At 41.2% G+C, this 13625-nt stretch overlaps 2 protein-coding genes across 5 annotated transcripts in view; both read left to right on the top strand.

Moving 5' to 3' along the window:
* LOC109878427 (extended synaptotagmin-1-like) overlaps positions 1-6089 on the top strand; it is a 40351-nt gene extending 34262 nt beyond the window's left edge. Inside the window, exons 27-31 of one of the 2 annotated variants that reach the window (XR_004203717.1) lie at positions 574-737; positions 1522-1659; positions 2624-2729; positions 4368-4417; positions 4497-6089. Coding sequence is in view for 1 of the 2 variants with exons in the window: in XM_031794595.1 (XP_031650455.1) it covers positions 651-737; positions 1522-1659; positions 2624-2729; positions 4368-4417; positions 4497-4524 (409 nt within the window). In the remaining variant the exon portion in view is untranslated. The remainder of the gene's footprint in view (positions 1-573; positions 738-1521; positions 1660-2623; positions 2730-4367; positions 4418-4496) is intronic. The other variant, XM_031794595.1, reaches the window with a different exon arrangement.
* Positions 6090-6682: 593 nt separating this feature from the next.
* Positions 6683-13625, top strand: part of LOC109878414 (formin-like protein 3) — a 91539-nt gene continuing 84596 nt past the window's right edge. For 2 of the 3 annotated variants that reach the window (XR_004203716.1, XM_031794594.1), the window contains exon 1: positions 7107-7223. Coding sequence is in view for 2 of the 3 variants with exons in the window: in XM_031794594.1 (XP_031650454.1) it covers positions 7107-7223 (117 nt within the window). In the remaining variant the exon portion in view is untranslated. Of the gene's footprint in view, positions 7224-13625 lie in introns of all 3 variants that reach the window. The other variant, XM_031794593.1, reaches the window with a different exon arrangement.

Below are 13625 nucleotides of genomic sequence, written 5' to 3'. Positions count from 1 at the left end.
ATATTTGAGCATTTTATCATTGCTGTTCTGCTATAGATATGTTTCAACACAGATCAAAAATTGCTTGTACAGGATTGAGAAACGGCAATAGGCGAGCGGAGGAGTACACTCTTAAAACAAATGGTGCTATCTAGAACCTAAAAGGTTTCTTCGGCTGTTCACATAGTAGAACCATTTGAAGAACCTATTTTGGTTCCAGGTAGAACTCTTTTGGAGAACCCTTTCCACAGAGGGTTCTACATGGAACCCAAAAGGGTTCTATCTGGAATAAAATAAAAACTTTTAAAATTTGCCACACCCTTCGAATCAGCTGTTGTTTTCTCAGAGTAGAAAAGCATGCACATATTTGAAAAAAAATACGCTACTATATTTGATCGATAAAATGTCTAGCACAACTAGCTACGTTTCTTTTTATCACTCTTCATATGTATTTTTGGATTCCTACTCTGTAAACGTCCTTTGCCTGATGACACGCTAGTGGAGAAGGAGCGTCTCATTTTATATAAGCACATTTGTTTCCACATTTCCTCTCCTCGCCCCCTCCCCTTGATTACCTCTGAACTTTTTCAAAAGGAGGCGAGGAGATGACGGAGGAGTCGAGTAAAACCAATTGAGATTCTCCCCCTGTCTACCTGTGTCTCCTCTCTCAGAGGTGGTCAGAGCCCTGGTCAGATGAAGCTGCAAATTGGCTACTCAACAGAGGAGAACAGGCTGTACATCACCGTCCTCTCCTGCAGGTCTGTCCTAAACTACAATACCCACAATGCACTGGATCGGCTGGTGGTTTACAGTACTTTGCCATATAGCCCTATAGCCTCTATAAATCATATACAGTACCAGTCAAAAGTTTGGACAGACCTACTCATTCCAGGGTTTTTTTACATTTTATTTTTTACTATTTTCTAAATTGTAGAATAACAGTGAAGACAACATAAATATGAAATTACTCACATGGAATCATGTAATAAACCCAAAAAAATCAAAAAAAATTTTATATAGGAGATTCTTCAAAGTACATCTCTGAAGCTGGTTGAGAGATTGCCAAGACTGTGCAAAGCTGTCATCAAGGCAAAGGGTGGCTACTTTGAAGAATCTTAAATATAAAATATATTTGGACTTATTTAACACTTTTTTGGTTACTACATGATTCCATGTGTTATTTCATAGTTTGATGTCTTCACTATTATTCTACAATGTGGAAAATAGTAAAAAAATAAGAAAAACCCTTGAATGAGTAGGTGTGTCCAAACCTTTGACTGGTACTGTACATATTTGCTCGTTCATGTTGTATTGTTTTTTAATGTAATGTAAATGCATTCAGAATATTTGCGATTTGTGAACCCATTGTTAGATTGTATTTGAATGAATACATAAATATTCTTAAAAAAGAAAGAGAAAAAAGTTAGCCCCATAAGACTGTTTCAATGGGCTATTGTTTGTCTACTTCCAGTATGTGATCATTGTGGTTCCTGTACCCAGTGTATGACACAGTTTGTCACCCAGTTCTCTGTTTACCTCTAGGGGCCTGCCAGCTTGTGGGTCTGCTAAGGACAGCTCCGACCCATATGTCTCCTTTATCCTTCTGCCGGACAAGAACAGGACCACCAAGAGAAAGACCATCACCAAGAAGAGAGACCTCAACCCTGAGTTTAACGAGAGGTGAGATGGGAGTTGAGACTAGAGAGAGGGAATGTGTAGGGACAGGAGATTAGAGACAGGAAGAGACACCAGGAGACTGGAGAGAGGGAATGTGTAGGGACAGGAGTTTTTCCAGACCATGTAACTCTGGGCCCTAGTTATACCATAGTTAGTTTTGTGTAATACTAATATCTGATACTGTTTGCTAGCTTTTTGTATCTCTAAAGTCCTAGCCCTATGTATCAAACTATCAGCTATACAGTAGTTAGTTATGTGTTATTACTAGCTCTGACTTTGCTCATAGCTACTTTATTGAGGAAAAGGGTACTTACTATGACTGTGATATGTGCTTGTCCCACCTAGCTATCTTAAGACGAATGCACTAACTGTAAGACACTCTGGATAAGAGCGTCTCTAGATTACTAAAATGTAAATGTAAAATGTGATAATACTATGTGTAGTAGTTATGTATAGTAATACTATGTGTAGTAGTTATGTATAGTAATACTATGTGTAGTAGTTATGTATAGTCATACTATGTGTAGTAGTTATGTATAGTCATACTATGTGTAGTAGTTATGTATAGTAATACTATGGGAACTAGTTGTGTAATACTATGGGTAATAGTAATGTGTAATAATACTATGGGTAATAGTAATGTGTAATAATACTATGGGTAATAGTTATATGTAATAATACTATGTGTAATAGTTATGTGTAATAATACTGTGTAATAGTTATGTGTAATAATACTGTGTAATAGTTATATGTAATAATACTGTGTAATAGTTATGTGTAATAATACTGTGTAATAGTTATGTGTAATAATACTGTGTAATAGTTATGTGTAATAGTTATATGTAATAATACTATGGGTAATAGTTATATGTAATAGTTATGTGTAATAATACTGTCTAATAGTTATGTAATACTGGTCATGTCATTTATTTGTATCCTGCATTGAATGTCTTATTATTTTGTGCAGGTTTGACTTTGACTTCACTCTGGAGGAGTGCATGCAGAGAAGACTTGACCTGACTGTCAAAAACAACGTATCCTTCATGAGCAGGGAGAGAGAGCTCATTGGAAAGGTATTATTTGTGTAAAATCCTTAAATATACAGTACCAATCAAAAGTTTGGACACACCTACTCATTCAAGGGTTTTTCTATATTGTACAATATTAGTGAAGACATCAAAACTATGAAATAACACATATGGAATCATGTAGTAACCAAAAAAGTGTTATATTATATATTTTAGAATCTTCAAAGTAACCACCCTTTGCCTTGATGACAGCTTTGCACACTCTTGGCATTATCTCAACCAGCTTCACCTGGAATGCTTTTCCAACAGTCTTGAAGGAGTTCCCACATATGCTGAGCACTTGTTAGCTGCTTTTCCTTCACTCTGTGGTTCAACTCATCCCAAACCATCTCAATTGGGTTGAGGTTGGGTGATTGTGGAGGCCAGGTCATCTGATGCAGAACCCCATCACTCTCCTAATTGGTCAAATAGCCCTTACACAGCCTGGAGGTGTGTTGGATCATTGTCCTGTTGAAAAATAAATGATAGTTTCACTAGCGCAAACCAGATGGAATGGAGTATCGCTGCAGAATGCTGTGGTTGCCATGCTGGTTAAGTGTACTTTGAATTCTAAATAAATCACTAACAATGCCACTAGCAAAGCACCCCCACACCATCATACCTCCTCCTCCACACTTCACTGTGGGAGCAACACATGCGGAGATCATCCGTTCACCTACTCTGCATCTTACACAGACACGGCGGTTGGAACCAAAAATCTCAAATATGGACTCATCAGACCAAAGAACAGATTTCCACCAGAGTAATGTCCATTGCTCGTGTTTCTTGGCCCAAGCAAGTCTCTTCTCCTTATTGATGTCCTTTAGTAGTGGTTTCTTTGCAGCAATTCAACATGAAGGCCTGATTCATGCAGTCTCCTCTGAACAGTTGATGTTGAGATGTGTCTGTTACTTGAACTCTGTGAAGCATTTATTTGGGTTGACATTTCTGAGGGTGGTAACTGTAATGAACTTATCCTCTGCAGCAGAGGTAACTCTGGGTCTTCCTTTCCTGTGGCAGTCCTCATGAGAGCCAGTTTCATCATAGTGCTTGATGGTTTTTGCGACAGCACTCGAAGAAACCTTCAAAGTTCTTTAAATGTTCCAGATTGACTGACCTTCATGTCTTTAAGTAATGATGGACTGTTGTTTCTCTTTGCTTATTTGAGCTGTTCTTGCCATAATATGGACTTGGTCTTTTACCAAATAGGGCTATCTTCTGTATACCACCTCTACCTTGTCACAGCACAACTGATTGGTTCAAACACATTAAGAAGGAAAGAAATTCCACAAATGAACTTTTAACAAGGCATAATTGTTAATTGAAATGCATTCCAGAGTGTGCAAATCTGTCAACAAGGCAAAGGGTTGCCACTTTGAATAATCTCAAATATACAATGTATTGTGATTTGTTTAACACTTATTTTGGGTACTACATTATTCCATGTGTGTTATTGCATAGTTTTGATGTCTTCACTATTATTCTACAATGTAGAAAATGGTAAAAATGTAAACCTGGAATGAGTAGGCGTGTCCCAACCTTTGACTGGTACTGTATTTTCTCAAATGATTTATCCTATTTAGTCGTTCTAATGTAATATGGACTTCTCCAAGTGGGGTGAACTGTTTTTGTCATTCTGTTTAGTTACAGCTAGATCTTGACCAGATAGACCTGCAGAATGGCGACACACAATGGTAAGTGCATTCCCATGTTTTACATCTGTTCATATTCATTCCACATTACTTTGATTGATAAGATCTCCTACTTTCTCAGGTACGATTTAGTAGAGGAGACCAATTAGATGAGAGGATGGCCTCACTTTCCTGCAGTGCAATGTTACTTTTACTGTTGCTTCTTCTGTATGGTTTATTTGATATTTTTATTCAACTAATGCGCAATAGGACCACCACTGAAGTGGCTTATATTTCCTATCATCCCAACAATATCACAATTTATCTGTAAATTGAATAATTACAAATGATAGATTTGGTTCCTCTTACTTAGGCCCTGTAAGAAAGAATTCCTCAATTCTAGAATTCCTAATACCAGTCTGAAAAAGTGTTCTTTAGAATCTATTGTCTGAGTAGATATTTGATATGAAGGCAACTAACTATTCCTAAAGGAATCTATCTTGAAAAGCACAAAGTATTTTATCAACCCCATAGTTCAGAAAATGCAGCAAAAATAGTGAACATTTTAAACCTTCAGGTGTTTTGAGTTTTTCTCATCACTTCAGTTCTTATTTACTACAAAAGTAATTGTTCTCAAAGGGTACTTTCTTACTTTGTTGCATTGTTTCATTTGTTTTATTGCAAAACTATGTCAACCATCTTGAGATAAGTGTTTGAGTGTTAATTGAGACCAAGGCCCAACATACTGAGTAACGGGTACCGGTAGATATGATGATGAAGGTGCTGAAATGTTACCCTGTAGTTTCACAGCGTTTATGGGCCATCATGGATGTTTACACTTTTATTTAATCAATCCTTTTGTTACACTGTTTTTCTGTTTCTAATTTTGCCTTATATATTCCAACACTGGGTAATTTTTGAGAAGATTGAGAATGTTTATGATCTGCTGATTGTGTTCATTCTGTTCCAAATGAAGAAGTTTAGTATGTTTTATCAGATTGATTTAAAAGCTGATTTTATAATTCAGGAAATGTGTTAGGGAATGACCCAGACGTCACATTTGCCACTGAAAACACACTCTAGCTGTACAGTAATGGACAGTCTGAATCACTGTGCTTTTATTTGATAAATAACATTATATGTGTTGAAGTTAAATATGTAGCTATATCATGAATGTGTATGTTCACAATCCAAGACAGCATTGTGTCATATACAGTATGTTTGTGTGTGATTGAATGTATTTGTATGTGTTTGTTGTGCCAGTAGTGGCCTGAGTTCGGCAATAAGTCAGTCAATCAGTCATGTTACAAGTTGTGTGTTACAAAACACAAAGTCTTAGACAAAATACACCCAAAGGGCCAGTTTCCTAGATTCCTAGACACATATTAAGTCTAGTCCTGGACTAAGAAGCATGTTCAATGGAGATTTAATGGAGACTGCTGTTTAGTCCAGGACTGGACTTAATTTGTGAGTCCTGCTCTGAAAGAAGTGAGCTAATTTTGTGGCAAGGAAATGTTCATCCCCCACTGTCATCTCACTGCCAAGGCTTGAAACATGTATTAAAATACTTGAAAATGTTTGTTGGCAAATAAAATAAAAAAAGTAGAAAACATGTTGTATAAGAGCGAGAGTAGAGAGAGACGTATCGTGAGAACAGCTCCTGCGCTTTCACACATGCATAACAATCACCACGTCTGTGTCGTCGCACTTTCATTAAACGTTTGCACTTTCAAAATCCCAGTCTGTTGGTCTTCTTTTTGCTGGGCGACAAAACAAAACAAATGTCAACTTGTTTAATCTTCTGATAAATCAAGATGATCCCAATCTTCCCTCGTCCTGTTACTCACCTCTTCTGACAGACATAGTATTCGTACCAAATGACACCCTATTCCCCATATACCCATATACAGCACTACTATTGACCAGAGCGCTATGGGAATAGGGTGCCATTTGTAACGCACAAATTTCTCATAAGATTAGCGGAAATATTGTATACCCCTTGTAGACTACACTGAAGACTTATTGTCAAGCGATAAACACATTGTGTATGTGATGTATGCATATTGTTGGCGCTGTAGTCATGATTCATGAACTTCCAGTTGTCTAACCACGAGGTGGCAATAAAGTGCTGATTCCAAATCTACCCATACGGCCTTTCTCAACTATAACAGATGTGAGTGAGTAGCAGAGAGAGAGAGAGAGAGAGAAAGAGAGAGAACGTGATTGAAAAGCCAACGGATCAATAGAGAGGGCTTTCCTTTGAAGACAGAGGCGGGGCAATGGCAGAAACTCTGCCTTCTGAGTGGAAGCAACCTCGAAGAGTCTTCCAGTCAGGATCACACAACGATAATGAATGGAAAGGCATCGTAGCCAAGAAAATTCAGCTCAGCAACTAAATAGCCTTGCTTTTGGTTGGATTATTATTGAAAGAAGAATTCACAGAAAGAAATGGAAATGGATTGGCCGGATAAATCGGAGACCATTCTTTGGAACAGAAAACCGTTCCGTTTAGAGTAAATTACATATTAGTGTTCTTTACAAATACAAAAGTAGCAGTTATTTTTAATGAGACAGAATGAAACTGGTGTGGTGTAAACTTTTGATTTAAACTGAAACGTTTGAAACAGAAGTGGTTGTGATTTGGAATAACGCATTTTGGAGGAACAGGGGGAACTTCCCACTTTTGGAAAAACTCTGGAATAACTTCGTAAGAAGGAACTTAATTGATTTGATTTACTAATTTATTTTAACCATGGGGAATATTGAGAGTGTGGATGGACAGTCGGACAATATGAAGCATCATATAATGCCGTTGAAAGTGCCCGTTCCTGACCAGTCGGAGTTGGAGGAGAGATTTGCTTTAGTTTTGGTAAGTGACTGTTGCCTCAGATACATGTTTGAATTGGAATGGCTTCTGGGTTTGGTTTCCTGTGTTCCAGACTGTCACAGTGGGGCCATATCAAACTTCAAAAGCGCACAATTAACATACAAAAACATGACGCTACCTACTGGTCTGTCATGCTGACGTGATACAGTGTAGACCATTTATCACGAGAACAGAACATATTACCTACCATATGGTAGGCTTTAAGAGGATGTGTGACTTTTTCCTTTCAATTAGTGGCCTAAAGTTGATTTTGATTAGGTGAAACAGCTCACACAAGCAACACTTAATTTTTTAAATTAAGATATTCCTTTTACCTTATGGATCAGTTGTTTGGGTACCCCCAAACAGGTTTCTAGCATCAGTAACACAGGGAAAACAATACCATTGATCTAACACAAATGGTTAATCAAGACGATACATATTTCTCAGCCTAGTGCACTGTGGTCTACAGTAAGACAGTGGATCTGTTTATATAGTCTTGTGTGTCCTTGTGGAAAGAAATATGTCATAATAGTGAGCAAAACTATCCCACTTTTCCTTTATTCCGCTGTAATGATATAGTTGCTGATACCGGTATTCTAAATTGGAAGACCCATCCTGTCCCACCCCCATCTGCTTTCTCTCGCTCCTGCGGTTCTTTTGTTTTCAAAAAGTCAGCTCGAGGCTTTGGGCTAATTTACTGCCTTGTGCAAGAATTGGCTCGTTTTCAGAGTAACATTTCACTTTTATTATCAAAGCTTTAATGACACGTATATGGCCCAAATTCTCGTTATGGAATTCCCTTTAAATTTTTTTTTTTTAATGCACAGTCGCTTTCAGATCATTCGCTGACAGATTCCAACAACAACATTTTCTGAATTCCCCTACAACTCCCACACCCGTGAGATCGTAAAATAGAAGCACCCCATCTCCTCTATTGCTCTGCTCACCATCCTTGCATGGCTCACCATCTTCACATGACCCATCTTGCAGGCTTGAGTTGCGCTGGGGCTTTGTGATGCTGTGTAGCCTACACAATCAAAACACACGTTACCCATTCAGCGACACAGTTTAAGTGTCAAGTGTGTCTGTCATCCTAAATCAAGAGACTAAGAAGATGATGCACTGTTATGAACCCTAAAAAAGATTTATATTGGAATGGAAAGCCTTGGATTCCAGAAAATAGTATACATCAGGCGATGGATAGTAGAGCACAATAATCCCTGTAATGTCAATGATGAAATAGTGGGCTATATGCCTTCATTATGGTTTATAATATATTTATAATGACTTTAACACACTTTAATCATAATAAGATTGGTTATTGTGACAACGTCTCACCACCATTGGAGTATTTCTCTACATAGCAGTGTCAATAGCAGAGCTGTGGGAAGTGGTTATGCAAATGATATCTTATTCTTACATCTGAAAGCAACGTTCCTTATCATTCTTTCAAAACAAACTGTCCTCAAACCACATCTCTCCAAACCAACCAATTTAAGAATCCCCCCCCCCCCAAAATACAAATTCTCTTCATCCCACCATGAATCAAAGCATTGTTTCTGAGCCAATATGGCTTCTGCTGACCATGTCAGTAAGTCCTGTTAAACCTCTACAAATGTGTTTTCGCACAAGTGTTTGTCCAGTGTTTCCCATTTATATGATCAACCTCACCACACCACACCCAGCCTGAGTTTAGCGTCTGTGTGTGGACTTTACAGTAACATCAAATGTATTTATATAGCCCTTCTTACATCAGCTGATGTCTCAAAGTGCTGTACAGAAACCCAGCCTAAAACCTCAAACAGCAAGCAATGTAGGTGTAGAAGCACGGTGGCTAGGAAAAACTCCCTAAAAAGGCCAAAATCTAGGAAGAAACCTAGAGAGGGACCAGATGTTCAAATGTTCGTAAATGACCAGCATGGTCAAATAATAACAATCACAGTAGTTGTCGAGGGTGCAACAAGTCAGCACCTCAGGAGTAAATGTCAGTTGGCTTTTCATAGCCGATCATTAAGAGTATCTCTACCGCTCCTGTTGTCGCTAGAGAGTTGAAAACAGCAGGTCTGGGACAGGTAGCACGTCCGGTGAACAGGTCAGGGTTCCATAGCTGCAGGCAGAACAGTTGAAACTGGAGCAGCAGCACGGCCAGGTGGACTGGGGACATCAAGGATGCCAGGTAGTCCTGAGGCATGGTCCTAGGGCTCAGGTCCTCCGAGAGAAAAAAAGAGAGAGATAATTAGAGAGAGCATTAAATTCACATAGGACATCGGATAAGACAGGAGTACTCCAGATATAACAAACTGACCCTAGCCCCCCGACACAAACTACTGTAGCATAAATACTGGAGGCTGAGACAGGAGTGGTCAGGAGACACCGTGGCCCCTTCCGATGATACCCCCGGACAGGGCCAAACAGGCAGGATATAACCCCACCCACTTTGCCAAAGCACAGCCCCCACACCACTAGAGGAATATCTTCAACCACCAACTTACCATCCTGAGACAAGGCCGAGTATAGCCCCACAAAAATCTCCGCCACGGCCCAACCCAAGGGGGGGCACCAACCCGGACAGGAAGATCACGTCAGTGACTCAACCCACTCAAGTGACGCACCCCTCCTAGGGACGGTATGGAAGAGCACCAGTAAGCCAGTGACTCACCCCTCCTAGGGACGGTATGGAAGAGCACCAGTAAGCCAGTGACTCACCCTTCCTAGGGACGGCATGGAAGACCACCAGTAAGCCAGTGACTCAGCCCTCATAGGGACGGTATGGAAGAGCACCAGTAAGCCAGTGACTCAGCCCTCCTAGGGACAGTATGGAAGAGCACCAGTAAGCCAGTGACTCAGCCCTCCTAGGGACGGTATGGAAGAGCACCAGTAAGCCAGTGACTCAGCCCTCCTAGGGACAGTATGGAAGACCACCAGTAAGCCAGTGACTCAGCCCTCATAGGGACGGTATGGAAGAGCACCAGTAAGCCAGTGACTCACCCCTCCTAGGGACGGTATGGAAGAGCACCAGTAAGCCAGTGACTCAGCCCTCCTAGGAACAGTATAGAAGAGCACCAGTAAGCCAGTGACTCAGCCCCTGCATTATTGGCCTGCCCCAGAAACACTGCAGCTGGTATCTTCTTGGTATGATGCTCTACTCTACCATGATACTCTTACAGCTAATTACTGAACCAATCAACATGAGCACCAGTAAGCCAGTGACTCAGCCCTCCTAGGGACGGTATGGAAGAGCACCAGTAAGCCAGTGACTCACCCCTCCTAGGGACGGTATGGAAGAGCACCAGTAAGCCAGTGACTCAGCCCTCCTAGGAACAGTATGGAAGAGCACCAGTAAGCCAGTGACTCAGCCCCTGCATTATTGGCATGCCCCAGAAACACTGCAGCTGGTATCTTCTTGGTATGATGCGCTACTCTACCATGATACTCTTACAGCTAATTACTGAACCAATCAACATCTCTCCTGAGAATGCCTGTCTCTTTTATATACTGTACTCTCTAACGGTATCATTCCACCTATAGGGACATGAATGTCTCAAGACTCTCTGTAAATCTATATACGGCGCATTCGGAAAGTATTCAGACCCATTGACCTTTTCCACATTTTGTTATGTTACAGCCTTATTCTAAAATTGCTTAAGTCGTTTTTCCCCATAATCAATCTACACACAATACCCCATAATGACAAAGCAATAACTTGTTTTTATACAGTACCACACCTACTCACTCGTAACACACCTACTCATTCAGCTTTTTTATCTTTATTTGTACTATTTTCTACATTGTAGAATAATAGTGAAGACATCACAACAATGAAATAACACATATGGAATCATGTAGTAACCAAAAAAGTGTTAAACAAATCAAAATATTTGATATGGGAGATTCTTCAAAGTAGCCACCCTTTGCCTTGATGACAGATTTGCACACTCTTGGTATTCGGCTGTGACGTAGCAAGATGTGGAAAAAGTCAAGGGGTCTGAAAACTTTCCATAGGCACTGTATACTATGCCGCCTCCACCACAGTCTGTGAGTAGTGTAGTAGAGGCTGCATAGTATGAGTAATGATAACTTGGCTATATACATGGGGTACCAGTACAGGGTGTGCAGGGGTACGAGGTAATTGAGGTACATACCGTATGTACAGTACCAGTCAACATTTTGGACACATCTACTCATTCCAGGGTTTTTCTTTATTTTACACATTGTAGATAACTATGAAATAACACATATGGAATCATGTAAGTGTAATCATTAGCAAGTGAATTGGCAATGTCGTACCCACAGCAACTATTAAAACATTCCCCAACCAGAAACCGTGGATTGATGGCAGCATTCGCGTGAAACTGAAAGCGCGAACCACTGCTTTTAACCAGGGCAAGGTGACCGGAAACATGACGAATACAAACAGTGTAGCTATTCCCTCCGCAAGGCAATCAAACAAACTAAGCGTCAGTATAGAGACAAAGTAGAGTCGCAATTCAACGGCTCAGACACGAGAGGTATGTGGCAGGGTCTACAGTCAATCATGGATTACAAAAAGAAAATCAGCCCCGTCACGGACCAGGATGTCTTGCTCCCAGACAGACTAAACAATTTCTTTGCTCGCTTTGAGGACAATACCGTGCCACTGATACGGCCAGCTACCAAAACCTGCGGACTCTCCTTCACTGCAGCCGACGTGAGTAAAACATTTAAACATGTTAACCCTCGCAAGGCTGCAGGCCCAGACGGCATCCCCAGCCACGTCCTCAGAGCATGCTCAGACCAGCTGGCTGGTGTGTTTACGGACATATTCAATCAATCCTTATCCCAGTCTGCTGTTCCCACATGCTTTAAGAGGGCCACCATTGTTCCTATTCCCAAGAAAGCTAAGGTAACTGAGCTAAACGACTACAGGTCCATAGCACTCACTTCTGTCATCAAGTGCTTTGAGAGACTAGTCAAGGACCATATCACCTCCATCCTACCTGACACCCTAGACCCACTCCAATTTGTTTACCGCCCCAATAGGTCCACACTGCACACTGCCCTAACACATCTGGACAAAAGGAGAATGTGTGAGAATGCTGTTCATCGACTACAGCTCAGCATTTAACACCATAGTACCCTCCAAACTCGTCATCAAGCTCGAGACCCTGGGTCTCGACCCCGCCCTGTGCAACTGGGTACTGGACTTCCTGAAGGGCCACCCCCAGGTGGTGAGGGTAGGTAACAACATCTCCACCCTGCTGATCCTCAACACTGGGGCCCCACAAGGGTGCGTTCTGAGCCCTCTCCTGTACTCCCGGTTCACCCACGACTGTGTGGCCATGCACGCCTCCAACTCAATCATCAAGTTTGCAGACGACACTACAGTGGTAGGCTTACCAACAACGACGAGACGGCCTACAGGGAGGAGGTGAGGGCCCTCGGAGTGTGGTGTCAGGAAAATAACCTCACACTCACACTCAACGTCAACAAAACAAAACAAAGGAGATGATCGTGGACTTCAGGAAACAGCAGAGGGAGCACCCCCCTATCCACATCGACGGGACAGTAGTGGAGAGGGTAGAAAGTTAAGTTCCTCGACGTAAACATCACGGACAAACTGAATTGGTCCATCCACACAGACAGCGTGGTGAAGAAGGCGCAGCAGCGCCTCTTCAACCTCAGGAGGCTGAAGAAATTTGGCTTGTCACCAAAAGCACTCAAACTTTTACAGATGCACAATCGAGAGCATCCTGTCGGGCTGTATCACCGCCTGGTACGGTAACTGCTCCGCCCAGAACCGTAAGGCTCTCCAGAGGGTAGTGAGGTCTGCACAATGCATCACCGGGGACAAACTACCTGCCCTCCAGGACACCTACACCACCCGATGTCACAGGAAGGCCATAAAGGACAACAACCACCCGAGCCACTGCCTGTTCACCCCGCTATCATCCAGAGGTCAGTACAGGTGCATCAAAGCAGGGACCGAGAGACTGAATAACAGCTTCTATCTCAAGGCCATCAGACTGTTAAACAGCCACCACTAACATTTAGTGGCTGCTGCCATACATGTAAAAATGTATCACTAGCCACTTTAAACAATGCCACTTAATATAATGTTTACATACCATACATTACTCATCTCATATGTATATACTGTACTCTATACCATCTACTGCATCTTGCCATCTTTATGTAATACATGTATCACTAGCCACTTTAAACAATGCCACTTTATATAATGTTTACATACCCTACATTACTCATCTCATATGTATATACTGTACTCGATACCATCTACTGCATCTTGCCTATGCCGTTCTGTACCATCACTCATTCATATATCTTTATGTACATATTCTTCATCCCTTTACACTTGTGTGTCTATAAGGTAGCTGTTGTGAAATTGTTAGGTTAGATTACTCG

Source organism: Oncorhynchus kisutch, linkage group LG17 (genome assembly GCF_002021735.2).
Source record: "Oncorhynchus kisutch isolate 150728-3 linkage group LG17, Okis_V2, whole genome shotgun sequence".
Taxonomy (NCBI): domain Eukaryota; kingdom Metazoa; phylum Chordata; class Actinopteri; order Salmoniformes; family Salmonidae; genus Oncorhynchus; species Oncorhynchus kisutch.
This window is presented reverse-complemented; position numbering and strand designations above follow the sequence as displayed.